Genomic DNA, 27,027 nt, shown 5'->3' on the forward strand with positions numbered 1-27,027 from the left:
GGGACTGTCCGAATGGACCAGCCTCCACTGGGGTGGAAGCAACAAGGGTGCTGGAGATCTTCCAGATCCATAGCCAGATCCACACACACATCACGGGTGGAACATCAACAGCAGGATGTCACTGCCTACAGCTTAACCTTGAAATTATTTACTTGTGAAAATATTTGTTTGTTTTAAAAAAATTCAAAAAGTTTTGTATGGTTTTGTTAATATTCTGTTGGGTGGCTGGGGAAAATATATTATTGTTGTTGTTGTTTACCTCCACCTTTTGAAGGAAGGGATGAAAAATCTTTTTTTTTTTAATTAATAAGTTTTTATTGTTAAAATAATTCATCATTAATACACATATATTACAAATATACAAGCATACAAACATACATTTCATACAATCCTTAAAAGTGTTCAAACATACTTACTCAATCCCACAAATAATTCCTTTTCCCATCAGCATCTACCACCCCTCACCCCCCCCCCTTTGTGTTAGACTTCCATCTACTCAATTGCAATTTCTTTCCACTTCTATTACTTTCTTTCACACACCTTTAGCCTAATTTCATACTTCTTTTTCTATTACACATTGTTATCCATCTTATTTAGTATTTCAGTATTTGAAACGGAACTTGTTTATTCTAATAGGAGTTCTGATTTTTCGATATGGTTTTGCAAGTATCTTTTAAACACCTTCCAGTCCCTATCTGGATGAAAAATCTAAACAAGAACAACAATAACATAATTATGAGTGCTGGTCCACTGGCAGCTGCCTTCTTCAACAGGGGAGCAGCACATGGTAACATTGAATAGCCTTTAACCTGTCTGGGGAGTGCTTGGCCCATTACTAATGAATTTTATGAAAATTCATTTCTAAAAATGGAAAACTTTCCAAACCTTCATCACCATGCACAAATGATTAAAGAATTCCTGCCCTGAGTAGCTGTTTCTTATAATCATGTGATGAGCTTCTGGAGATGATTCTTTGCTCATCTTAGATGCGTCTAGAGACACAGGCTGATTTAAATACTATGCTTTTTATAAAATTGCAATAAGAGAAATACAGGTAATCATGCTCAAAGCATATATATGTGTGTGTACTCATATTTTTTAGTTAATATTGAAACTGAAAACAAAAGTACTATCCAGTCTAGTAGTGTTTACATAAACCTCTAAAATGGTGAATAGCAACCTCCTTATCAATAATATTTTACCAGTTACAGCAGCTGCTCACCTCCTGACACCATTCCTTGGGTTATTTTAAATTGGTAGTGAGAAACCTCTGGTCCATTAGGCCTCCCACTTTGGCCTACAGCTTAGTTTAGGCTAAACCACACACACCTGTGCACCTAACCTCACTGAACCTGCAGAGCAAATCTGAAAAGGAAGGACCAGCAGTGCACTCTTAAATGTGCTCCCAAATCTTCCTTTCCAGCTGCTGTTACAATTGCAGAGAAAGAGAAATGTGCCAAATTACTGCACACTTCCTATTCTTCTTTCAAAGGTGTGGTTTGTTCAAAGGAAGATTCTGCTTTTGCAGTCAAACTTGAATTCAAACTGGGCTGGCTAGGAAGGATCGGGAGCATGCTTCAGAATGCGCTCCCATTCTTCCTTTGAAACCACATCGCCTGTTTTAAATTGAGCCAGGATTTTGATAACTGACACCTGCAATTAAGGGGTGGGGCAAGTCAACCCAGGCTCCTGTCACGTTTCAATGATGTTCAAAGTTGATCAATTAACCACATTCCTTAAAAGAATAGCTGCAGCCCAATGGAATGATGTGCACAGATAGAACATAATGGGACTTAAAAGCCGTTGGAGGGTGGGATTAGTAGAGAAAAGATACTTCAAAGATCCTATCAGGAAGCTGAAACCAGCTACTAGAGAACTAATTCCTGCTTCCCTGCACAGCTGTTGAGTTGTATTTCTGGACAAGTACAAGTACCTGTGTCACCATTTCCCATAAACCACGCTGACTTCCTGTCAAGCACACCCTCAGGATATGAGAAACAGACAAATATTGCTTTCCTTGGAATTCAGCTTCTAGTCAAAAGAGCCACACACGTGCACTGTGTGCTGGACACGTGCTGGTATTTTATTGTTATTTATATCCCACTCCCCCCCCCCAGGAAAAACACAGCGATGTTGGGGGTGGGGGTTACTATAGCTCTGCCACACCACCGGCTTTTCCTGCAGGAATCTAAATGAGCATGAATTGAAACTAGTTTGGGTAGACTTCGGTAGACTTCTCATTTTCACAGCAGAGATGATACCCAATATTTTAATTTACTCCATTTTAAAAAATTCCCCCTTAATGTGCCCAATAGTAGAGTTAAACAAACTTTCTTTTTTTAAAAAAAGAAATGATTATTCACAAATATTTAAATTGTTCATGGCAAATTGGAACATCTAGACTTTGCTGGATTTGTTTGAATTTTGGTAGCAATATTTATACATAGTTTTGCATTTTTATACTTAATTTTAGGCCTGCCACCTCATATACCGTAAATCCAATTACTTCCTAATATATGAAGTTGTGCATATGGCATTTGATAATATTAATGCTGCATCATTCACAGAAATGTTGGTAGGACGTTCCTTCCCCTGTACAGTTATCACTTGATGATGTATATATATTTTCTAACAGCCATGGCAAAGGGATTCCGAATAATAAGGGGGATAAAGAACACCCTTGCTTTGTAGAAACATCCTCAAGCTACTCCCTCCCCCCCAAAAAGGTGGAAAGAGAAACCTCTTGCTATTTCAGTGATACTTTTTTCATATGCTTACTACCGTCCCCAAGACGTTTTTGTTTAAAGATATGGGCTGTTAAGAAATACCCTCAGGGAGATCCTTGTTATTGTCAGTGTTCTGGGACAGGGATTGTGCCCCAAAAGTTATGGGTAGGGTGGGACAGTTATAAAATTATTATAAATTGTTATGTATCAAGGAACTAATGATTCCTTAAAATTTTTGTTGTTGTTGTTTAGTTGTTTAGTCGTGTCCAACTCTTTGTGACTCCATGGAACAGAGCACGCCAGGCACTCCTGTCTTCCATTGCCTCCCACAGTTTGGTCAAACTCATGTTGGTAGCTTCGAGAACATTGTCCAGCCATCTTGTCCTCTGTCGTCCCCTTCTCCTTGTGCCCTCAATCTTTCCCAACATCAGGGTCTTTTCCCAGGGAATCTTCTCTTCTCATGAGGTGGCCAAAGTATTGGAGCCTCAGCTTCAGGATCTGTCCTTCCAGTGAGCACTCAGGGCTGTTTATGGCCAGATTTTATTTCACGGGCCTTTTCCTCCAGCTGGTGCTCAATGAGCTATGATTTTTGCTTGTAGCACCTTACCATCTTAGATACCATGGCAAGCAAGCAGGATAATCTTAATACCAAACTACTCTGGATACTACTCTACTCTTAATACCAAACTACTCTGGATATACTTAATGGAATTGTAGTATTCAAATATTTTACATAAAAATATCAAGTGACATCTTAAGTAACATTCATACTTGCGCTGTGCCATCAATGCATTGTAGATCCAGCCTCTGGTCATGGAGGGCAGGAACCCCCCCCAAGAGCAGCTGTCTGGCAATTTAGATAGGAAGTGAAAGTGGTGAGGTTTATAACACCACACAGTAGTGGCAGCAGCTCTTCCTTCCACCTGTCTTATCTGCAAAACATCCAATTGGTCAATAAACTCCCATTGCCAGCAAAGCCCCCAGAGCAGAACTTGCGTAACTACTTCAGGAAATGCTACATAATTACCTATGGGACAGTGAATACAGGTAAAGAGAAAAATCCGTTTTAGTGTTTAATAGCAGCAGGTAGTTTGAAACCACATAACCCTAACTGGCATTGTTCAAATACGTATTTTATAGCTACTTTCCACACCAAAAGCCATAATTCCATGTATAATTTTTTTTCTCTCTCTCTCTGTATATGTGTATATCTTCCTATATGGTATACATAAAAATGTAATGCTGTCATCACTATCAGCCCTCTTTGGAAGATTTGTTGTGCCACATCGCAATCCTGGAATTGCATGAAGTCCGGGGAGGGGAGGGAGAAAAGAGAAGACAGGTTTAAAAACAGGTTTTAAACATCAACAGAGGCTTGAATAAAGGAAACAGAGATAAAATGTGATAATAAACGATGGCTGAGGCATCAGGAGAGTATATTCATCTTAAAGATACAGTAACAATTCACTGAATGGGGGTGGGCAATGTGTGTTTGTTAAATTGGTCTCTACTCTAGAGTCTGTTTTAAAGGCCAAGGCACAGCATGTGGATTAATAATACAGTGTTTTAGAAGATGCCCCCCCCCAGCACCCACCTGAATATCCACAGCTTGTCCCCATAGAGCTAGCATTAGGAGGCAAGCATTTCCAGGGAAACATAAGCCCTGGCAAACCTGTAGGCTCTCCCTCCCGCCTGCATATCTTCCTCTGATGCTGGTTTAGGGAGCCAACAAGGCATCAGATATCTAACCTCATCTGTTCCTGCCTTTTCACTGGCAGTACTCTGTAAGAGAAGCTGAAATCCAACTGGGGCAGCTTTTCCTGTTGCTGCATCTCCAGTTAAGAAAGAAGGTAACTGGGGGTACTGTTCTTATATCCGGTTCCTATATTAAGAAACACACTTGTTTCTGGCTGGTTACCTCTAATTTATATGGCAACTATTGGCAAAATGAAGTGAAATGAAATGCTAACGCTGTGTGTGTGTTCACATTCTTCTCTCTCTGTGTGTATGCCTGGTTGTTTAGTGTGTGCTGATAAGGTTGTTGCAGCCATCATAAAGGATAATAAAGAAAGAACAAAGGATCAGAAAGCTAGGAAATAACAAATCCTGTTGTTAAAACATACAACTGAAGTTTGAAGCTGGAGTCAGACCTCAGGGCATGTTCTGAAGGGACAAGATGCAGTAAAGTGAAAACTCAGCCGGTCTAGATTGAGTCTGTCGGTGCCTGGATGGGAGCCCGCTTGGGAAGAAAAAGCAGGACACAGAAAGGTAGCAAACGAAATAATATATCGTGCCCCCCTTCCGAAATGGCGCCCCTAAACCGGGCACATCGGCGCGCCCTTTCATATCTACCTACTCCGGGAGCCCCGCACCCAGCTAGGATACCAGCCCGGCCAAACAACACCCCTGAAAAGGCAGCCCCCCACCCCGCGAGGGCGGACAGACAAAAAGGACTTTGACGCTCGATCATCATCACAATAGGATCTCTTTCTCCAAACTCTGAAGGCCCTCTCCAGGGGTGCCAACTTGAATAAAATAGAGGGGGGCAGGTAAGCCCCGCCCCGCATAATCGATCACATGATGAGGTGCAAGCACACTATTTGAATGGCAATGCCCATAAACTCTGGGGTGGTCCGGCCCCTTCAAATATTTTATGGGGGGGTTGGCTCCTATGGCCCCCTCGGAGGGCGGAAAGTTACTCCCGACCCCCTCCCCGCTCGCTCGCTCCCCACCCCTCGGAGACTAGTGCTGTTCCGCACGTTTCGCAGGGAGCCGCTGGTGTCCTCCTGCTCTGCTAGGTGGGCGGAGACCCCACGCCGCCCCTTCGAGGCCGCCAACTCGCGCGCGCGCGCTAGGGGGCGTCAGCCAAGCGAGCGTCGGAGCAGGGCGGGGATAAAAGCGTGCGGGTGCTCCCATGTCCCGCTCCTGGAGCCCGAAGCCCCGCCTCGACCCGCCCCGGGGAGGCGCCAAAGGGCAGCCCCAGGCGCAGGCGGCGGAGCGCAGACGGCTCAGGTGTGTCTGCTGGAGTCAGAGCGCTTTCTCCCACCGACGCCGACGCCGCCGACGCGCACCGAGCTCGAGCCATGCTGCCCGCCGCCGTCCGCAGATGGCTGCATAGACCCAAGGTGAGGCTGGGGGCTCCGAGAAGGGGCTCTTCCCAGCCCGGGACGGGCTCCCCGACGGGCTCGCGCTCGGTTTCTTTCTCACTGTCTGTGGGCTAGGCCCGGTGAGGGCTCCTTTTTCTCTTCTCGGCATGTTTCGGGGGGGGGGGGCTTCTCGCGCCTCGGTCTTCGCTCCCCGCGTCCCGTCCGCGACCCACCTCGCTTTTCGCTCTAAGGCTCTGAAGGGAATCCTCCGTTTTAATTCGGACTCCTCGGGAGTTGCTTCTCTTTCGCGGCAGCGATCCTGATCACGCGGACGCTGCCAAATCAGGGTCGAGGATTACAGCTGAGTTAGTCTCCCAACTTCTTAAAACGCCCCTCTCCCAGCTGCCTTCACAAACTGGGTGGTAAAAGGGTGTTAAGAATGAGCCCCCCCCCCACCTTTCCAATACCCGCTTGGGGGTGAAATGAGAGTTTTAATGCGTGGTAGGTGATTTGCTGAGTATAGGAGCCTTTGATGTTGTAGCTCTTCGGGAATGACATAAGTGTACACAGGTGTGTCTTTGTGTACGCCTTTGTATTTGTTTCTTCATTCGTCTACCGCCACTTTGTCCTCTCGCCTGCCGGTAAACCTGGAGCCTTAAGACCTTAGAGGTGTGGAGACCTTGCTCCCTTCAGTGGCTGTTGTCTCTGGCAGTCAAGAGCTCTGTGGTGCGGGGTGGGGTGGCTTCTTTCTCGACTTTCCTAGAATCCCAGTCTTGCAAGAGGGGATCCCCGATATCATCTAGTCCAACCCCTTCCTTCCCAAGCAGGAAACCCAGTTCAATAGCATCCTTCATTCAGCCTCTGCTTAAACACCTCATTAGGAAAGCCCACCAGCTTTTAAAGCAGCCTGTTCTGCTAGAGAACTGCTCATACCATCAAGCACTTCTTCCTAATGTTGAGAAATCCCCTTCCTTGTAACTTGAACCCATTGCTTTGGGTCCTCCCCGAACCAAGCAACAAATCAAATTTGCTCCACCTGTGTGTCAGCCCTTCAAATAATTCACCACCTTCTGTGCCGTAGATGGCATGCTGTTTCTAAGCTCCAGGGTAAGCATGTGGGTTTGTGATGTTCTACTTTTTTCCTGTCTGTCACCTTCTGCCAGTAGTGGCACTAGAAGATCCCCCACAGCGTCTCTGTACTGGTTAGGTTTGCTCTAAGGATTTCTTCTAGAGTTTTCATCCAGGTCCGTGACTACCATAATGGAGACATACATTTCATATGGGTAAAGAAAAGGGTTTATGTGACAGATCAAGGTATGTATTGCTGAAAACACTCATCTCCTGCCTTTCTAACACGTTAAAAAGCTGCTCAAAACAGCCAGCAACAGGAGAGATTAAAGCCAAAACAGACCAATAAGCGCAGTGAAAAACCAGCTGTGTGGTAACTGATAGCAGGTTTTAGGAGTCAGCCAAACCCTATGCTAAATGAAAGTATTTTAGTCTCACTTTATTTTAGTCCATGGGGGAGGGGGCTTGTAGGCCAGACCTTGTGGCCAAACACAGCTGCCCCATACCACTTGTTTAGGAGAGGGAGATCTGGGCCAGTTGTGGATGGAACTGAGAGCCTGAAGTTTGTGTGTAAATAGGTGTTGTGCCATCACTTCTTTGCAAGGGTGAAACTGAAGTTTGTGGGTGGATGCAACTGGCTCTACAGGGATCGGTGTCATCTATTGGCTGGCAGGGGGTTGACTTCCTGCTGACTTGTTTATGACTCATATTTCACTCAGCCAAGCATATACCAAGGTGTAATTAGTAAACAGAACCGGGGTTGCTAGCTCTACTCTAGGGAATAAACCTAGGTTTATGTTGTGTGCTAGATAGCTCAGCTGGTTGACACTAAACTTACTGTGCTGGATGAGCTTTAATTTTCTAAACCACCTTGTATTCTAGGAAGGAAAAAGTCACTGTTTCTCCATCATTGTTTTAGGGGCAGAGCTAAAAAACCCACTTTATGATTGAGAGAGTTATTATTTTATATAAGCAAAACAATAATTGGCAATAGGAGCAAAGAGGTATGGATTACAGCCTACAATTTGCTGATAAAAGTAAAAATGTGTTGTGGAATTCTCTGCCTCAGAACTTGTTTGAGGCCTAAAGTAGAGCAGCATTCAAATGGATTTTGACAGTTACGGTATGTGTGAGACTAGATTACTTGGAGCAGGAATAATAAAATGCCAGCAGATTTGGGGAATAGGTGTGAAGGCTACTTTGGGAATTAATCCACCCTCTAATGTGGGGGTCAAGTGACTGGCATGTTTCAGGGAGAAAGGAAGGGACTATTTTATATAGTTCATTTATATTTTTTTATTTTTTTGACACTTAAAGTCAGAGATTGCATACTAAACTAGGTAGGTGAAACGACTATCTGATCCATTCGTCATACTCTATGAACAGTACAGTGTGTTGTAAATCGCTTTGAGGTTTTATTACAGTCAAGTGGGATATAAATATTGTGAAATAAATAAATGTTGCAACAATGGTGACGTACAAAGAATATAGTGCATATGGGTTCAAATCTAAGCATTGAGAAGAGAAAACCTGTAGGTCTTGCTTTTAGTACAAGGTGCTTAGTTTCCTCTTATGCTACTACAGTGGTATCTCGGGTTACAGACACTTCAGGTTACAGACTCCGCTGACCCAGAAATACAGTGGTACCTTGGGTTACATACGCTTCAGGTTACATACGCTTCAGGTTACAGACTCCGCTAACCCAGAAATATTACCTCGGGTTAAGAACTTTTCTTCAGGATGAGAACAGAAATTGTGCTCCAGCGGCGCGGCGGCAGCAGGAGGCCCCATTAGCTAAAGTGGTGCTTCAGGTAAAGAACAGTTTCAGGTTAAGAATGGACCTCCAGAACGAATTAAGTTCTTAACCTGAGATACCACTGTAATATGAAGCTGATTTTAAGGCCTTGCTGTTCAATTGCTGGGGCTGAGATTGAAGGGCATATTTATTTTTTAAAAGCCATTTTGCCCATACTATATTCCTGTGTACACCCTTACCTGGGAGTAAGTCCCATTGAATTCAGTGAGACTTACTTCTGAGTAGATATGCATAGAATTATGCTGTGAATGCTCCTCAATTTGGGGGGGAAACCACACACATTTCACATAGAAAACTAGCCATCACACTGAATTCTTAGTTTTTTACATGCAGGGATTTTTTATTTTTGGTGAGGAACATTCAAACATGATGTGTTCCAGTGCAGATGCATGTTAACACATTGGTAAGAACTAAGCCATAGTTAAACAAACAAACAAACAAACATTTTTGTGACCCAACTGCTCATGATTGTTTGGAAAAAAAATTTGGAAGAGAACATTCCTGTGGCTGGCAAGACTCATACATCCAGTAGCTATGAACTCTTGAAAATCCAGTTCTTGTTTTTTTTATTGTTGGCTGTTTATCCAGAAGGAACCAAAAATAGCAGTTAGCTGCTTACCAGTGACAATAGTTGCTCATGAATCCTATTATTGCTTTTCTGTTCCTTTTCAGATATTTCATAATCACATTAGGTAACTTTTTATTATTGGTCAACTTTTTTTTTCCTAAACAGCAATGAATCACCCCCTCTTGCTTGCCCTTATCCACATTCTCAAGAGTGAATGAAAAATGTATCATAAAGAATTGATAAAAAGGCAAATCGGTATAAAGACTTTGTGTGTGTGGTCATTTGTTGACTTCGTTGTAGCATTACAGAGCTTCAGTTCACCTGCTTGTCAGCTGTGGGAGAGCCAAGAGAACTCTGATTCTCTCGTGGTGGGGTCATATTTATTTGTTCAACTCTGCGGACAGTGAATGTGAAGGCCACAGGCCAGTTTATTCAACATCTGTTACGTACGTCTATCCTTGACCAATCTGTCTTAATAGAATTTAGGGAATAGCGTATTGCTGGCATTTTGAAAAGGAGCGTGTTTCCTTGCATTAATTTGTCACATTGCAAAATGGGGTGTGTGAGGGGGAATAACAAGTGGGGCATAATTGTCACTTGTGAGTGACAGTTGAACTCCCCTGGTTCGAAAGATAAAGCTTGCATCTTGTTGATCTTTGCGCAGCTCTGTAGTTCAGGGATAGGCAACATTTTTTGTCCTGAACAGCCACATACAGTTGTGGGGGGGGGGCCTGAATGCCAGTGGGGGTGACTAGAGCCAGCCATATGCCCGCTCTAATTCACACAGGAGCCATGGGCTGCACTCCTGTGCTTTAAGAGAGCAGTTCCAATAGCCTACCTGCGTATGCCACGATAGCTAGCCAAGTACACAACTGCAGAACTGTTGTTGAAAACTAACTCTTCATTTAAGCATCCCTGGAGAGAGAGCCCAGGTGGCTCACCATGGCCCATTGCATGCTAACGCAAAATGTACTTTTAGTATAGGAGCCCCAGAAGGAGCAGATGATTCAAATATGCTATCAACAATGTAAATAAATATCACAACTTTATTTTAGGGTGGCCTAAAAAGCAGCGTCTCCTTTTGTAGCCACTTGGATTGGGTTGTTGATAGCAGATAGCTCAGTCCATAGAGCACAAAATTCTTAATCTTAGGGTCCCTTCCAACTCTACAATTCTATGATTCTATGTGTTGGATTTCTTGCCCTTATATTTCTTGCCCAGTCAGTTACATACTCAGAATATTCATTATTTGCTAAGGTTTCCTTGCATTAACTTGCCACATTGCTGCAAATCTGTAACGCTATACTCACTCACCTGGGAGCAAGTCCTGTAGAACATAAAGAGACTTCTGAATCTGCATACAATCAGTCTGTAATTACTTTTTAAAAATAAGGTTTTATTAAAGCTTTTCTTGGAAAAAGAATGGAAAAAGTGTGGAAGGAATTTATTTGAAAAAAATAGGACAGAAAATCGCAGCAAATACAACAGGAAATGGGTTCAGAAGATATGGAGCTGGGTGTGAATTAATGAATACATAAGTAAACAACTATGGAATATTATTTTAATACATGATCACAGCGGAGAGAATCAGGCTGTAATTAGTGTAGTCTAAAAACTTCCTCACTAATGATTTTTATGCTGCATTTGGTATGTCTTTTAAAATTAACAGGAAGCTGGACCCTGAACTGATGATTTTTCTAGGAACACTATCTTTTGATAGTGATTTCCTCCTTAAAGCTGTCAGCCACCTTTATTGGTTAGCCACAAATTCTTTCTTGCCCCACATAACTCTTTGCTTCTCCTCGATTTGCACACAGAAGGTCCCAGGTTCAATCCTTGGTGTTTCCATGTTGGGCTGGAAATGCCTCCCGCCTGAAACCTTGGAGAACCACTGCCAATCAGTGTAGACAACACTAAGCTACATGGACTTAATACAAGGCAACTTCCTATGTACTTTCAAGTCAAATGTCTTAAGCATACATCTCTCTTTCTCTCTTTTAATGGTGGATCAACACCACTTTCTGCTATCCTGACTGCATACTCTGTGGTTTGCACAGATCTTGTGGATCCGATTGCCTGTCTGTTACTAGTCAGTATGATGGTACATCACAATGTCCTGTTTACAGGGTCCCACAAGTTTTTGCTTTGCTCATTAGCCAGACATTACTTGTGGTCACCGCAAGGCCTTCTCTAAATCTTGTGCTCATACAAAACACTTTAAGGAGAGGTATAAGGGGGTGTTATCTCATAGCAAGTTGGTTTCCAGAGCAGGTTGAAGTAGTGTTAAGATTTGTGTGGCTTCTGCCTACTCCAAAGCCGAACATGAAACAAGAGAACCACCTCCAGCCCTCTCAAGTTTTCTGCTCATATCAGAGGACTTGAGGGCGGAGAGTAGAGGAAAGGTTTTGTGTTGAAACCACCGACGAGTGTGTTGATCTTGTGATTGTGATGAGCTGCAGCTAGACAGATCAGTGGTCAGAGAAGGTTCTCTCTGTTCCAAAGCTCAGTGCAACATAAGAGATGGCGTCAGGGTCCAATGCTATTTACAGAGAACTTGGGGAAGGGAGTTTGGGTGTTGCGGAGCATCATTACCCAGAAGCCTGCAGCTTCACCTCTAGGTTGGAACTGTAAGTCCATTCCAAAGAGAGACAGCATTTCATTAGCTTGGGCTTCAGTAAAAACCTCGGGAGCCAATATCTTCCAGATGTTCTAGCAAGGCCATTTAACTTGGTATCATTTTACAATTAAACCTGTAATATCAGCAAAAGGTTAAAATAGGGTTTGTTTAACAAGAACCCTTTCCCTGCAAAACATTGATCTGATCTTTTTGCTCTTTGAAATCATTTGGCTCCCTTGATTGCTTTTTCATTGGATTGGCACTGGGCTAAATAATTATGTTATAGTAGTCCTTGCCCTTGCTCTTGTCCTCTTCAAACATTGGCATGAGTGTCTCTTGGCTTTTCTCCAGTATTTCAAGATTTGGTAATAATTATCTGTAGGTGCTGTCTGAACAGACTACTTGGATACAACTTATTTTGAATAAAACAAGGCTGTATATTTATGTCTAGTATAAATCCATCAGGAAGAGAAAACAGGTTGTCATTGTGATGTTTGCATGGAAGCAAGATTACTCACATATTGCTAAGCATGTCTGCCTTCACACTGGTTTTTAAGTCTTCTGCCATGTCTTCCAGTAATGTGCTTTGTGTTTGCTAACACAATATGGTCCAGTTGCTACCGTGGAATAAACATGTAATTTATAATGCAATCCTAACCAAGTCTATTTAGAAGTGAGTCCTAATGAATTTGGGGTGTGTGTTGGATTTTCACCCTAATTACTCTGCTAATGAATTGCACATGGTACTGCTGTTATCCATATGAGTCTTGCTGATCTATAGGTATGTAGGAATAATAATAATAATAATAATAAATTTTATTTATATCCCGCCCTCCCCAGCCGAAGCTGGGCTCAGGGCGGCTAACAACAATAAAACAATACAAAAGTACAACACAAACAACGCTCTAAAATCATTCATTATAAAATTAATTAAGTTCAAGCCACTGGCCACTATTGGGCCAGAGCTCCGCGAAGATTGCCGAGGGAGGGAGTCAGGCTGTGCCCTGGCCAAAGGCCTGGCGGAACAGCTCTGTCTTGCAGGCCCTGCGGAAAGATGTCAAGTCCTGCAGGGCCCTAGTCTCTTGTGACAGAGTGTTCCACCAGGTCGGAGCCACAGCCGAAAAAGCCCTGGCTCTAGTTGAGGCCAGCCTAACTTCTCTGTGGCCTGGGACCTTCAAGATATTTTTATTTGAAGACCGTAAGTTTCTCTGTGGGGCATACCAGGAGAGGCGGTCCCGTAGGTACGAGGGTCCAAGGCCGTATAGGGCTTTAAAGGAACTGCTTTACACTGTGACTCAGACCATTGGTTCTCTAGTCAGCCCTGGTGTAGACAATCCTGGGCCAAAGTGTGGCCCTCCAGATGTTGTTGGATCTACTTGCCATCAGCTCCAGCCAGCATGGCCAATGGTTAGGGGTAATAAGAGTTGTAGACCAACAACGTTGGGAGGGCCATAGGATTAGCCCCACCCTGCACATGGCCTACGTACTGACTTCCCAAGGTTTCAAGCACAGGTCTTTCTCAACCCGGACTGGAGATGCCAGAGATTGGAATCTGGGACTTTTTGTATGCAGAGTATGTGCTATACCATTGAGCCATGTTGGCATATGATACAATTTTCAGCATTTTGCATATTACATAAGGTTTGATTCATTATCTCCTTCCCATAGTTTTCCTTTTTTGTTGAACTCAAGTAATTATTGTTACTCGGAACCTGCTGATCACGCGTTTGAATTCTCTCTCTTGGTGGTTCAGTATTGGAGGTGGCGAGAGAAAGAGATGATTAATGCTGCTGGGTTTTCTCCAAGTTTTCACAGCCAGGACAACCAACTTTCCTTGTGACATGCCTTCACTCATTTCTGTGACTGGCACAGGAAGTAGGATGATGTATGAAGAAGAAGAGATTCTGTGGGTGACTGGGAAGAGACTGTGTTGGCTAAAATTGATGGTCTGGTTGTACAGGTCACTGCAAGTCCAGTGCTTGGCGAAACAGGCTATGGGTGCGTCTGTCCTGTGGTTGAGATGATCTCCAACTAGAGGGATTGGTGGTCAAAGAGAGGAGCAGAGCTGACCACCAGACAGTAGTAATCTCTGGAGAAGTTCTAAACTGCTGCATTATTCTGTGGCTTACATTTTGATGGTAAGAAGGCAGTGGATTTGGAGTAAGTGTTGGCCAAGAGAGATCCAGAAAGATAAGGGAAGGGGAAGAAATCCTCTTTATTTGCCTTTCTTATTTATTTATTTATTTATTTATTCATTCATTCATTCATTCATTCACTTTAAATATGCTCTCCAACCTCCCACAGTTTCATGGAGGGACTCACAGTAAAAGTAATAGTTTCAACATATTATGTTTAAAATGAGCAAACAACAAATAGTTATTAAATCAAGATACATCCATAACTGAGCTGGGAAGAAACAGGCTATTAATACAAGGTCATCTCTGCATGCATGCATGTTCATGTGGGAGGAAGCAGTCCTTGAAGAACACTGCTGTATAGCAGGGGTGAGGATTTGCTTTCAGCCTAGGGGTCACTTCTGGCTGCAGTGAATGAGGCCAAACCTGCATGACATTCCCTATTCACATGCACAAGGGCTCACCTCTCTCAGTATGAAAACCTACAAGCTGTCAGCAGTAGGATCCTGCAGCCATGCCTCCTCTTCTCTGCTCCTCAGCTGTTTTCCACAGACCAGATCAGCAGCTGGGGAGAGAGTTCACAAGGAGCAGAGGTTGAAACCTAGCACATGCGTCACCCTCAGTCTCCCCTGTGCTGCTCATCCATGCAGCCAGAAGCAGCAGTGGGGAAAACAGACCTATAGGGAGCAAGGCCTCTTCCTGTCCTCCTGGTATAGGTCACCCATCAGGGTCACCAAAGCACTTTCCTTTCCAAAACCAGACTGGAAACCAAACAGTAATTAAACTGGAAAACTGAGGTCATCCGAGAGTGTTTGGGGTTGCATAACAACCACCTACTCGTGTGTATGTGACCAGCTTAATCGTCAAGAGTTCAGGGAGACCTTTTCAGAAGCAACTGCCACCTCTCACAAAGAGGCACTTCCCCTGAACCCAGCCAGTCAGCCCACTCCTGCCTGATCTAATGAGGTAGAGGAGGGGCAAGAATTGAACAAACGGCAGGTAGAGCAAGTCCTGCCAAGCGCCTGAATTGACAGTGCTCTGAACATAGTCCTGGGCACTGTGGTCAACGCAGCATCTAAGTTGATGCCGATCAGAGGTATTTTAATAATGCTTTGCAAACAAGTTTTTGCATGCCTCCAAAGGTTTTCAACATATGCATTGCTGGCCTGGCTGGATGCCACACACCACCCAGAGAAGCTCTGCTGGGCAGTATTGTGAAGGTGTCATTCCTCCTGGGGCATGGCAGCTGCTTCTGCCTTCCGTTGTTCCTCAGCTGGAGGATTTGGCCTAGAAAATTATTCCTTCCAATGACAGAAACAGTGGTTTTTGGAGCTCAGTTTCTGATCGCCAAAACCTTGCAACATTTGAGGAACTGAGGCACCAAGTGAGCTAATGACAGGCCTAGCTAGGGTCTCAGGAAGAAAAATCTGTGTAAGACTCCTAATGGGAGCCCAGTCAGGACTGGCTCATGTCTCCCCCACCCGCTTCTTTGGTTCTTGGTGCTGTTTCTTTGGTTCTTGTGTAAACTGCTATGCCTTAGCTGCTTCACCAGCAAATTATGGCTTGACTTGGGTGGAGGCAGCTGACGGTGTGATTGGTGGAGGTACAGCATAGCGATGTTTGTGCTCCCGAGATTAACGTCTTCTTTGTGAGAGCTTCCTGCCCTCCCAGCATACCTGAGAGAGGTGTGTGTATATGACTTCATGCCGCAAGGCTGTGCACATCCTGAGATGGCTGCATGATTTCATCTTGTGTTAACTCTGCACAAAAGCCACTGCACAGAGTCAGCTGTTTGGGAGCGTTTCCACGTCACACCTGTTTATGAGAATCTCTGACCCAGCTTGAAATTGGTTTCTTATGGCCTTTCCCATCTGGCCGTGCAGTATTTGTTTGTGTCGAATGCCAACCACCACCACCACCACAACAACAACAGATTGGAGACAGAAAAGGAGATTCGTGGTGAACAAGTCTGCTAGTATACCTGTGTGGCAACCTCTGAAGGCCTTTCCAGAGAAAAAAGAACTTTTAGAAAATTCAGTGGTTTTAATGTTATCTCTAGAACAGCCTTTCCCAACTAGAGTCCCTCCAAGATGTTTGGGACGACAATTCCTATTAGCCCTAGCTGGGATGGTGAATGGTAAGGAATGGTGGCCATTCTGAAGGATACCATAATGAGGAATGCCTTCATCCTTTGCCAGTTGTACAGCATTGCACTGTGGGGCAGAAGATAGCCTTTCTGTGGTGGGTGTGCAACAGCTAGTGTTTCACTATTGGTTTTGCACAGGAGGGTGGGGCTGGAGGAAAGTGGCATACAACTTGCTAGAAAGTGTAATTAAAACAAAAAAATAATAATTCAGCAGGTGTGGGGAACCTATCACCCTCCAGCTGTTGCTGAACTGCAACTCCCATCATCCCTGGCTATCAAGCATACTTGACAAGGCTGATGGGAGCACCTTCTGGAGGTCCAAAGGTCTTCCCCACCCCCTGATTTGCAGGATTTTTATACCACCTATCAACGCTAAGTTCTTTTTGTGGTTTACAATATTCCAAACCCATAAAATATAACAATGTAATATGAACATAAAATCAGAAATAGCATCCAAATAAAAGCAGCAACAGGGTCTAGAAAGTGCTCAACCATGTTTTAAAAACTGAAAAGCCAGGGGGCGGGGGAAGGTCCTTACTTGGTGTTTAAAAGACCACATGTTAGGCACTAGGCAAAATTCTCTAGCTAAGGAGTTACTGCAGAAAAGGTTCTGTTGTTAAATGCCACTGAACTGGCCTTGTTGTACTTTGAGGATGTGAGCTTTATTCTTTTAACCATTGCTGGGCAAGACCCTCTCTCCAAGTGCCCATATAACTCTTTCATGAGCAGAGGAGTTGGTTGGCTGGCCTGTTGGCTGTGATTGCCTGGTTCTGGTGATATGCTTGCACCAAGTGGGAAACAGCCTGTCTGCTAGAGATTCTGACAGATAATCTACTCTTACAGTCCTTTGCCCCCCCCCCCATCCTAGCTTTTGTATCCTGGCATGCCTTTTGTTCCCACTGGGGGTGAAGATCCTTAGAGAGAACTCCGTCACTTGGTAATCCGTGAGCCCAGCTCTGTATATGCATAGGTGTGTGCGCTGCCTCATTTACAGAGCAGAAAATCTAACCACAGCGTCATGCCAGTTTCTGACTGGCAATAAATGGTCTGCCCTTGGCATTCTGTCTGCCCCTTGATCAGTCTGAAGGCCTGAGCTGGGTTCGGTTCATGAACTAGTTTCTGTACATGCTTAAAGGGTGGCAGTTCCATAGTTGGTTTAGTCAAAAGTAGCCACGTGGCAGTGCTGTGGCACTTCTCTAAATCAGTGGTTCCCAATTGATAACCCGCAAATCCCAGGGGATCCGCACAACCCACCCAGGGGATCCATGGCACCATTCACATAACAAAAACTACCATAGAGATATCAACATTTTCAAAAGTAGGGGGTTCACGGCTCGACTTTTGAAAAACAGGGGGTTTGCAGTACTTGGCTAATTGGGAACCACTGCTCTAGATGACTTACCTATTTTTATTTATTTTTGTATCATATTTATAGGCCTGAGGATCTCAAGACAGAAGTGCATAAACTGAAAATAATCTTAGAACAGGCCAATGTATTTTCTATAAGAATATAACAGCAGCAGCAATAAGCAATTGATCCACTGTACCTCACCTTTCCCCGAAGGTTCATTTGTGACATGGACTTGCTCAGGCACAAGCCTCTGTCATTATATGCCGGAAGTAGATAGAGAAAGATGCTTGCTCGTGACTTGAGGGGCTTTGGGAAACTTTTCCAAACTCTGTCATTATTCTGTTTGTCACAATGGTGGAGATCATGAGCCTTTGAATGTGACCCGTTAGTAATCCTCCCACTCAGTGGAGCCAGGGGTGGACAGTTAGGACAGCCTGCACAGTGATTCAGTCACAGAAGGAGGATTTTTTATTTCAGAAAAGGGCAACCATAATGATTGGGGGGTGGAGCAACTCCTTAAGAGGAAAGTTGCCACATTTGGGTTAGAGAAAAGGTAAGAGAGAGAGATAACATCATAAAAGCTTATAAATTTGCACATGGGAATAGCAGAGAACCTGCACAAGCGACGCTGACACAAAACCCCACATATATTAAGTAAAATAGAAACATCGCCACCGACCCCACTCCCACTCATCTCTCCCTGCCGCCACCTGTTTCCCCCTTTTCTTCCTAATGTCTCAACAAATGAAACTGATCTGTAAAAAATGTTACTTGGGGAAAAGAGAGAGAGAGACATTGCACATACTTTTGTAAACCAAGAAAATCTTAAATAAAAATACATTAATAAATTTTGCACATGGCATGGAGCTAGAACAGCATAAAAGTACTTACACATACAATGCATAATTAAAAAATGGCATTTACTCTGGCAGGAGGTGTTGATGGCCACCAACTTGGATGGCTTTAAAGGAAGATTGGACAAATTCATGGAGGACAAGGCTGTCAAGGGCCATTAGCCATGATGGCTATACTCTGCCCCCCTAGTCAGAATCAGCAATGCTTCTGAAGACCAGTTGCTGGAAACCGCCAGAGGGAAGACTGCTCTTGTACTTGGATCCTGATTGCATCTTTCCCACAGACATCTGGCTGGCCAGTGTGGGAACAGGATGCTGGACTGGATGGGCCACTGGCTCACTGACTAGATGATCCAGCAGGCTCTTCTGATGTTCTTATGAGTTGAAAGGGAGCTTTGAAGTCAAGTAATCCAGCCCCCTACTCAGTGTGGGGTGCTGCTGAAGCATCCCTGTCCAGCCTCTGCTGAAAGGCCTTTAGCCAAAGTCTCCCTCTCCCTTTCTAAATTGTCAAAAAGGGGGAGGCAAATGCAGAGACACTTCTCTTTAGCACAAGTTGCTTGTCTGTAGCAGCTTCAAAGCAATAGCTTGAGACTTCTGGCTTGGTCCCAAGGTTAATTTACTCAAATGTGCTGACTAGGCTGCATTTGAGTGGGGATAATCTTGGGCATGTTACTGTTGCCTTTGCCGGTTTCTGTTTGGCAGGGTATGCAATTGCATGGCATTGATCTGAAGGACAGTCCTGCAAATAAGTTTCCTGGACTTCAATAATTAGCCTACACAGATTTCCACTCTGCCTAGCTTAGCCATTCACATGCCGTCTGAAAGAACATAAGGGATTGAGAAGCTTCAGCACCCCCTTTAGAATCACATTCATCAGAAGAAGCCAAGATGGGTGATCCCATTTAAAATTTGTTTGGGTTTCTAATACAGACATCCCTTGTTTGTTCCAAGGTCATCTGGTGCTTTCTTCACACTGAAAGAGGCACGTCTATGCCATGTTACTGTCAGAATCCCAGGGCATGCTTGAGAGGAGGATGCAGAGAGTCCCATTTCAAAGGACCTGTGGACCATGTTGTGGACTTAGGGCTCATGCATACTTACCGCATTTTTCCATGTATAACACGCCCCTGTGTATAAGATGACCTCTATTTTTGGGGACTCAAAATTAAGGAAATGGGGGGAGATTGCCCAGAGTTGTTAAGCTTTTTTGGGGGGGGGATTGTCCACAGTTGTTGGGCTTTTTTTGGTGGGATTGCCGACAATCGCTCACCCGACTGACCGCTGCTCACAGTATCCTGCTCGCGGCTGCCACCAAATCGCTCGTCCCCCCCTCTGCACTATCCGTGTATAAGACGACCCCCAATTTTTATCATTTTAAAATAATAATAATAATCGTCTTATACACGGAAAACTACAGTACCTTTTGTCCCGCTCTTTCCAGACACCGGTCCATGTCTGAGCGCGGTGGTGGTGATTGTTGCCCCATAGCTTTCCCCGCTCTTTAGTGCCCAATCAGAACAACTGTCAGTTTGGGTTTTCTGCGGATTGCCATTTGCTCAAATATAGCTTTAAAGAGCAGGTTTCTGTAGATAAAGATCCAGAGGGAATGGGGGGAAAGGGTGCTCATACACAGAGTTTTAAAGTGTGGACCATGCCTGGAAAGAGCAGAGGAAAGGCTAGTGTGGATAAGTCCTAAGGCTGCAATCCTAATCAGGGAGTAAACCATATTGCATTCAGCAGAACTTACGTATGAATAGACAAAGTTACAATTGTGGGAACCCTGTGAACTCTCCTTGTTTTTTCTTGTCTTGCCCCCACCCTCCCATCTTTTAGATACCATTTTTCTCATTTGTTATTTGCCACAATTAGGCTTAGAATCCACCTGTCAGGAATTGACATCTTAAACCTAGAGGGTCCTTCCTCTTTCATAAGATTTATCATTGTTCCCAAAAACAAATAGCATAGAATGAGCCTGGGGTGTGTGCCTGAGCGCTTTGGTGAACTGGAAGGCCCTCTGTTTGTTTGTTTGTTTGTTTGTTTTATTCTTGACCTAAATCCTTGCAATCTGGCTGGATACAACAATTCAAGTGCTGCCTTTTGTGCCCAAACTTTGCAAAAGATGTTACTTAATGGCGTATGGTTGTATGTATGTAATGACTGGGTGCAAAGTTGCTTCCCCCCAGGTGCCTGAAATGTGATTCTGGTGGTGTCTAGGAACTTGAAATAGATGGCTTCACGTAACACAACATATAATTAACTTATGGAACATGCTGCCACAAGGTGTGGTGATGGCTGCAGGGTTAGATGGCTTTAAAGCGGATTAGGTAAATGTGTGGAGGACGAGTTTGTAAATGGGTGTTAACTACGACTGGTAAGTTAAACCAGAGGCACTATGCCTGGGCTTCTCAGAAGCGTCTGTTGAAAACTGGCAGGCTACTGGGTGATGGGCCCTTGGTCTGATCTAGCGTTGCTCTTTTTAGTTCATATCTTTCCACTGATCTAAATCTTGTAGAGAATAGGGTCTTAATCCTTACCATGTCTTCTGCCAATAGATACTCATCTTCAAAATCTTTATGTATTTAGGTTCTTAGAGCTATTCAAAGCAGTTTCTGAAAGGGATCACAAGAAGTTGCATCAAAGCCGAGGCCTAATTTTCATACACAGAAGATGTAGTAGTAAACCTGTTTCTGGACTGTACCATTTCGGAATGCAAGTAGCACCTCACATGACTGAAGGTCCCTCCATTGCAAAAATAATCTTGCATTTACTGTTTATTTAAAACATACATCAGGGAAAAAGCTAGACTAAACCCAGAGTGGTTGTAGCAACCCAGTCAGATGGTAGGGGTATCATCATCATCAACATCATCTAGTTTTCTGCACAGAGGGAACTCTTCCCCTCCCCTCGCAGTGAAGCACATCCAGTCACGTAATTTCCCCCACCTGCAGTCTGAAATGGTATCGTTCAGAAACCAGTTTACTGCCTCAACTTCTGTTCATGAGTACCAGCATTGCCTCATAGGGATGAGCTGTGAATAAACCATGCTTTCTTATCTCTATTCAGCGCTCCGATCCGAGGTTACTGTCACAGTTTTTCTATGCTGACGAGCGAGTTACCCAAGTGGTGACGGAGATCAACTGTCTGGATGTAGAGACAGATCCTCAGCAATACCTGGTTCTATTAAATCAGCTGCACCTTAGTCAGGTAAGGCATTCTCTTTAAGGGCCAAACTAGACATGATGATCAGAAGGGGAGGGAGGGTGGCACTTCAAAGCACAGCATTGATAGGTGGCAGTAGCTGACACACACACAGACAGACACACTTCTAGCTGTTTGCTTGGGGAAACTCCAGGACCAAAAGCAACCTTGGCTGGGGGGGCGAAACCCAGCACACAACTCAAAATAAGAGATTTCCAATGGGGAAGTGCGACGAGGGATTTTGCTTCCCCTTCCTACTCATCATCTCACTTTAAATGCACGTATACTCCAATTAGGAGATAGCAAGACCTGCATTGGTCTCATTGCACCCTCCTTTGGAGATTCTTTCCAAAGTACATGGTCTGCAGTCCCTGGCTGCTTCAGTGGAGCAGTTCGCATGGCATGCCTCTGACTGGCAAGGATCAAGATGGAGATTATACACTGCAATCTTCCAGAGTGTAGTGCTCCCTCAGTGCTTGTGTGCATTTGGGGTTGGCTATTGTTGTTTTTTAAAGGCAAATGATTTCCTCCTCCTATTTTAAGAGTAAATTTCCTGTGGCAGGGGAAAAAATGTGGGTCACTCTTGGAATATGGAGCGGCTGCAGTCTGAGGTCCCCCTCTCCCCCAATTTTCACCTCTTCCGATCAACACAGAATACAGAACAGTGTGTTTTCTCTTGCTAAATCCTCACCGCTAAGTTCCATTTCTGGCTGAGATGTTTGGCACTGGAAATGCCAAAATCTACCCTGGCCCATCAGTAATTTTCTGGGAAGACTTGGCTTCCTGCCTTATCAGCTCATTTGGTGTCTCCAGAATGTCCTTGTGTTGAAGGTAGCAACCACTCTACCCATTCTCCTAGACTGAACTGCTGTCCATCATAGAGCGAATTATGGATGAGTGTATCCCCAAGGAACGTCATGGCCGTGACTATGTCATCAAATTCCCTGAAGACCTCCTCGTGGACAATCTCCGGAACCACATGCTGTTTGCTGCTGAGGTGAGCCATGCGGGAGGGATTTCATGCAATCATTGAGCTGTAGAGTTGGACGGCGCCATGGGGGCCATCTAGTCCAACCCTGTGCAATGCAGGAATCCAGCCCCTAGCCATCCTTGGGTGGGCTCAAACCACCAAGCTTCTGGTTAACAGCCGCACCCACTGTGCCACCTGATTTGGCGGACTAGAACATTCAACTACTCTTTGTATGTTCTGTTCTTGAGTACAGCTCCATTTTAGGCTGCAAACATGAACAGCTGGAATAGGGGAAACTCCTAACGCCTTGTGCATCTAGTGTCATCATCTTCTCCTTTTCCTCTTTCATTACTCACAACCTGGATTCCTTTAGCTGTGATTTCTCTGGCTCACCTGAGTAGATGATTGCTGTGCGCTTGGGAATTTTGCTTGCTTCATTGGGATGTAATGTGGTTCCGTTCCTGGAGTTAGGCTTTGGCAGTTGCTGGGGGGCTCATCCCAGCCCTGAAATAGCTTGTGTGATATGGCGGGAGAGGCAGTCAAAGGACACAGAGTGTTCCTGAGCTGTCACTATTCCTTCCAGTGTGGTGTAGTGGTTAAGAGTGGTAGACTCGTAATCTGGGGAACCGGGTTCGCGTCTCCGCTCCTCTGCTCCTCCACCTGCAGCTGCTGGGTGACCTTGGGCCAGTCACACTTCTCTGAAGTCTCTCAGCCCCACTCACCTCACAGAGTGTTTGTTGTGGGGGAGGAAGGGAAAGGAGAATGTTAGCCGCTTTGAGACTCCTTAGGGTAGTGATAAAGCGGGATATCAAATCCAAATTCAAACTCCTCTTCCCTCCAGTGTTTGATGGCACGCACCTACATTGATGTGGACGAAGCAGATGGGATACGGCTGCGACCTCTGGCCAAGGATCTGCTGTGCAGCTTGGAGTTGGTGCGGACGGTACTCCGGGAACAAAGCCTGAACCAACCTGGACCCTATTCAGAGCCTATCCGCAGGGCATTGATTCGTTTTGATATGCTCTTTGCTGAGTTTGAGCTGAGGTGGGTGCTGAGCAAACCTGCTTCTCAGAGGCATCTGATTGGCAGCTGTATAACTAGATAGGTCTCCAGGCTCATCCAGTAGGGGTCTTACATTCTGACTATTTTTTCTTTATAACAAATATTTATATACCACTCTATCATGCAAAGGTTCAAGGTAGTGTACAATAATAATGATACATAATAAAAACTCATTAAAAATTTAAAATCAGAGAGCATCAACTGACTGTTATGGAAATATGCATTCTTAATTGTCTGCATAAGCCTGGTGGAATAAAATAGTTTTCAGCAGGCATTTAAAGGTTGAAACAGAAGGTGCTGGCAGAGCATTCCACAGGACTAGGCAGATTGCACCAAAGTCTCTTTTGTGTCAATGTCAAATGCGTGTCACCAATGTGGGGGAACAACCAGCAGCACTCCTGCAGGTGATCTCAGTGATCAAGTTGGGATATAAGGGTTTAGGTGGTCCCAAATGTGCCCTGGACCTAAGTTGTTTGGGGCTTTGTGAGTTATCACAAGGACCTTAAGCTTGTTTCAATAGTAGATGGGCAGCCATTGCAGATATTTCAACAGTGGTGTTCATGTTATGTGTACATGTTTCGCTTTAAGGAATTGGGCATGTTCATAGGCTGACCTTTTTAGGCAATGCAGTGGATTAAGCTAAGGAGCAGAAAGTGGTTCAATGTGGACAGAAGAGGAGGGAACTTCTAACAGCTGCTTTTTAAATATGAAAATGAAAAGATGCTAAAAAACAACCTGGCCAGAACCAATAAAAGTAGTGACTGGCCAGCAAGGGGAATCTCTGGAAAGGACCACTGCTGCCTTCTGAAGTTTATGCTGCCAAAGTGTGAGTTTCAAAGGGAGACCAGAAAATTAGGGCTATGTCTTGGTCTTGTATGCAAGGTAGGTGCTGAGAGTGGTGGCTAAGCTGGGTTTCAAAACTTGTTTCTCTTTTCCAGTTACGTATCATCTTTAGTCTCGGTGAAGTCGCCCGAAGAAATCTATAGGCAGCAGGAGATTGTTGTGCTCTTCTGTGAAACTGTGGCTAGGTGAGGATTTTGCGCTCTGTGGCTTGGAAAGATCCTTGGGCAAGCACTATCTACCTCTCCAATAGAATGAACATTCATCTTATTTTATTGTTTTTAGTTTATTTGTTTAGATGTATTTGTAAACGGCTTTATGCTTTTTATATTTCTTGGAAACATACAACATAAAATACAAACAGTATCATTTTTTAAAAATACAATCATTTTCCAGAACCAACAAAGCAGTAGAATAAAAACATGTTTAAAAAAATCAAGAGATTAAAGCATAATAAGCAGGGTCTTGTTTTATGGATCAGAGAAAACCTGGGCACAAAGATGGGTCTCTACAAAACCTTATGACGCAGACCAGCCAGTGCTCCTTTTTGATGTGGGAAGCTTGGCTCAAGTGAGGTCTAGGATAATTATCTACTTGGACTAGGGATTTTGACTTCTGCCCACGCCTTCCTTCCTCATTTCCTGCCCCTTCTCTCCCTCGCTCATCTAGAGCTCTGAAACTTGGCTACTTGACTCAGGAGACGATTGATGGGTATGAACCGCAGCTGATGTTCACCATTCCCCGCCTGGCCATTATCAGGTATGTGGTTTTACCTGTCATCTTTTGGTTGAGTATGGAGCCCGGTAGCTCGATAAACTCGAGACATGTGGAATGTTCAATCTGGCAATTATAGCTGTCAAAGCTGTCAAGACAGGTGTGCATTTTTAACAGAAGAAACTGGGGCAAGTCACATTTGTCTAAAAGGAGGTCTCTCATTTTACTTCTTCCTTCATGGTACATAAATCAGCTACACATCTATAAGTTCCTCGGCTCTTGCCAATCTTCTGGGCAGCAGGAAGATGTGCAATGGCATCTTGGCAGTCCAAACATGTTCCTCTCCCCGTCTCTCATGTGTGTCTGCATGGTGGTGGGGAGGATGTGACACCCCCAAAAGTTGCCCACCACTGCTCTGGCTCATGCAGTTGGAAAGATTGCTTGCTTGTGCTGTATTTAAAACTTTTGGACTGTCCCTCTCTCCAAATGGCCATCCTCCCTGCCTATTCTCAGTGTGTGTGACTACTCGGTGTGGGATGACTTTCCCAAAGCCAGCTGTTGCTCCTTTAGATCTTACTGCCTGAGGTATTTGCAAGTGGCCCTTTCCCACCAGCTTTTGTCTTGTCAAATTCCACTCGTGGTGGTTCTTCAAAGTACGGTACTATGTCTCCATCTCAGCAGTAAGTGGCTGTGTTACTTTTGAGTTTCCCCTTCAACGTGGGTAACACACTGAAAGCTCCTTGGGAAACATAGCTGTTAGTAGGAATTTAGAGAGTGGTGGGCAAAAAATATAGGCAGAGCAGTGGCATCGGAGCTGAATTATGCACATCCGTTAACTAACCAAAGAAGTCATTTAAAGTTAGGGAAATTTTGCTATCTTGGAAAAGAAATTAAAAAAGGAAACTTGGACAAGGTTTACTACAGTGTCACAGCTTTCATTTTGAGAATTATCTGCCCAAACGATATGACGAAAGAGCAATTCCCATTAATCTTTACCCATTATTATTTTGAAAGTTCTCGCATTTTGGGGAAAACCCCCCACCTCCAATAATAATTAATGTATTAGGAAAAACATACATAGCAGCAGTAGAACAGGAAATCCAATCCTCCCTGTGTGTTTTGTTTTATTTCTTTGCCCCGTACACAGTGGCCTTCTGATCTACCCAGATGGACCCCTCAATTTGGAGCGGAAACCTGAGGAGATATCCAGAGTCTTTAGCCCCTTTTACGTCTTGCTTAGAAAAATCAGGTGAGTGTCTATAAAAGCAGCTGTTGCACAGGAACTCAACTGGAACTTCACCAGGTTAAGAAGAGTCTGGGTCTTTGTGGAGGGGTTTGTGTTAACAACCCAAGCTACATGTTCAGCAAAATCACCTGACTGTGGTGCTTTAGTGCAGTCATGGGAAGGGCTAATATAGCTCATTTGAAAAATGCAATCCCTGCCACCCTGCAGTCTGAAGCTGCACAATCCAATAAATATTCTACCGCATAACTTTGCTGAGGTTTGATCTACCCTCAGTTAAATGGAAATTATTGCATAAATGTTAGTGGTGTCCTTCTCCTGTAATCAGACATACAGTTAACAGAGGATGAAGCAAGATATTCTGGATACATGACCAGAGTTTGTGTGCGTGCTGTGGGAGAGATGCAGCAGCAGGTTGCCTCATCAGAGGGTACAAATTATATGCATTTGCACATGGTGTGTGGGGCATGAGCTCCTTTTTGCGAGCTTGGTTTCCACATTGCACTGAAGCCCTACCATAACGAGAGTAGATCTGACCTTCCTTCCAGGGTACTACGTGAGAGCTGGGTTATCCAGTCTGTTCTTTTAGGGCAATTTCAGTGTCTTGTTTTCCTAGATGCCTCCTTTATGAGC

At 44.3% G+C, this 27,027-nt stretch overlaps 1 protein-coding gene and 1 long non-coding RNA gene across 2 annotated transcripts in view; one reads left to right on the forward strand and one right to left on the reverse strand.

The window, feature by feature from the left end:
• Positions 1-3,274: 3,274 nt before the first annotated feature.
• LOC310756245 lies at positions 3,275-5,563 on the reverse strand. The gene is made up of 3 exons (XR_014544773.1): positions 4,877-5,563; positions 3,429-4,020; positions 3,275-3,394 (listed from the first exon to the last, which is right to left on the reverse strand). It is a non-coding gene; the product is annotated as an uncharacterized lncRNA (long non-coding RNA).
• Positions 5,564-5,627: 64 nt separating this feature from the next.
• The window catches only part of ZFYVE28 (zinc finger FYVE-type containing 28), a 28,784-nt gene continuing 7,384 nt past the window's right edge, over positions 5,628-27,027 (forward strand). The window contains exons 1-7 of the mRNA XM_083599959.1: positions 5,628-5,851; positions 21,431-21,571; positions 22,425-22,562; positions 23,377-23,579; positions 24,536-24,625; positions 25,107-25,196; positions 26,299-26,400. Of these exons, the coding sequence (XP_083456085.1) occupies positions 5,810-5,851; positions 21,431-21,571; positions 22,425-22,562; positions 23,377-23,579; positions 24,536-24,625; positions 25,107-25,196; positions 26,299-26,400 (806 nt within the window). The 5' untranslated portion in view covers positions 5,628-5,809. The remainder of the gene's footprint in view (positions 5,852-21,430; positions 21,572-22,424; positions 22,563-23,376; positions 23,580-24,535; positions 24,626-25,106; positions 25,197-26,298; positions 26,401-27,027) is intronic.

The sequence above is a fragment of the Podarcis filfolensis genome (genome assembly GCF_964270895.1).
Source record: "Podarcis filfolensis genome assembly, chromosome: 2".
Classification (NCBI taxonomy): domain Eukaryota; kingdom Metazoa; phylum Chordata; class Lepidosauria; order Squamata; family Lacertidae; genus Podarcis; species Podarcis filfolensis.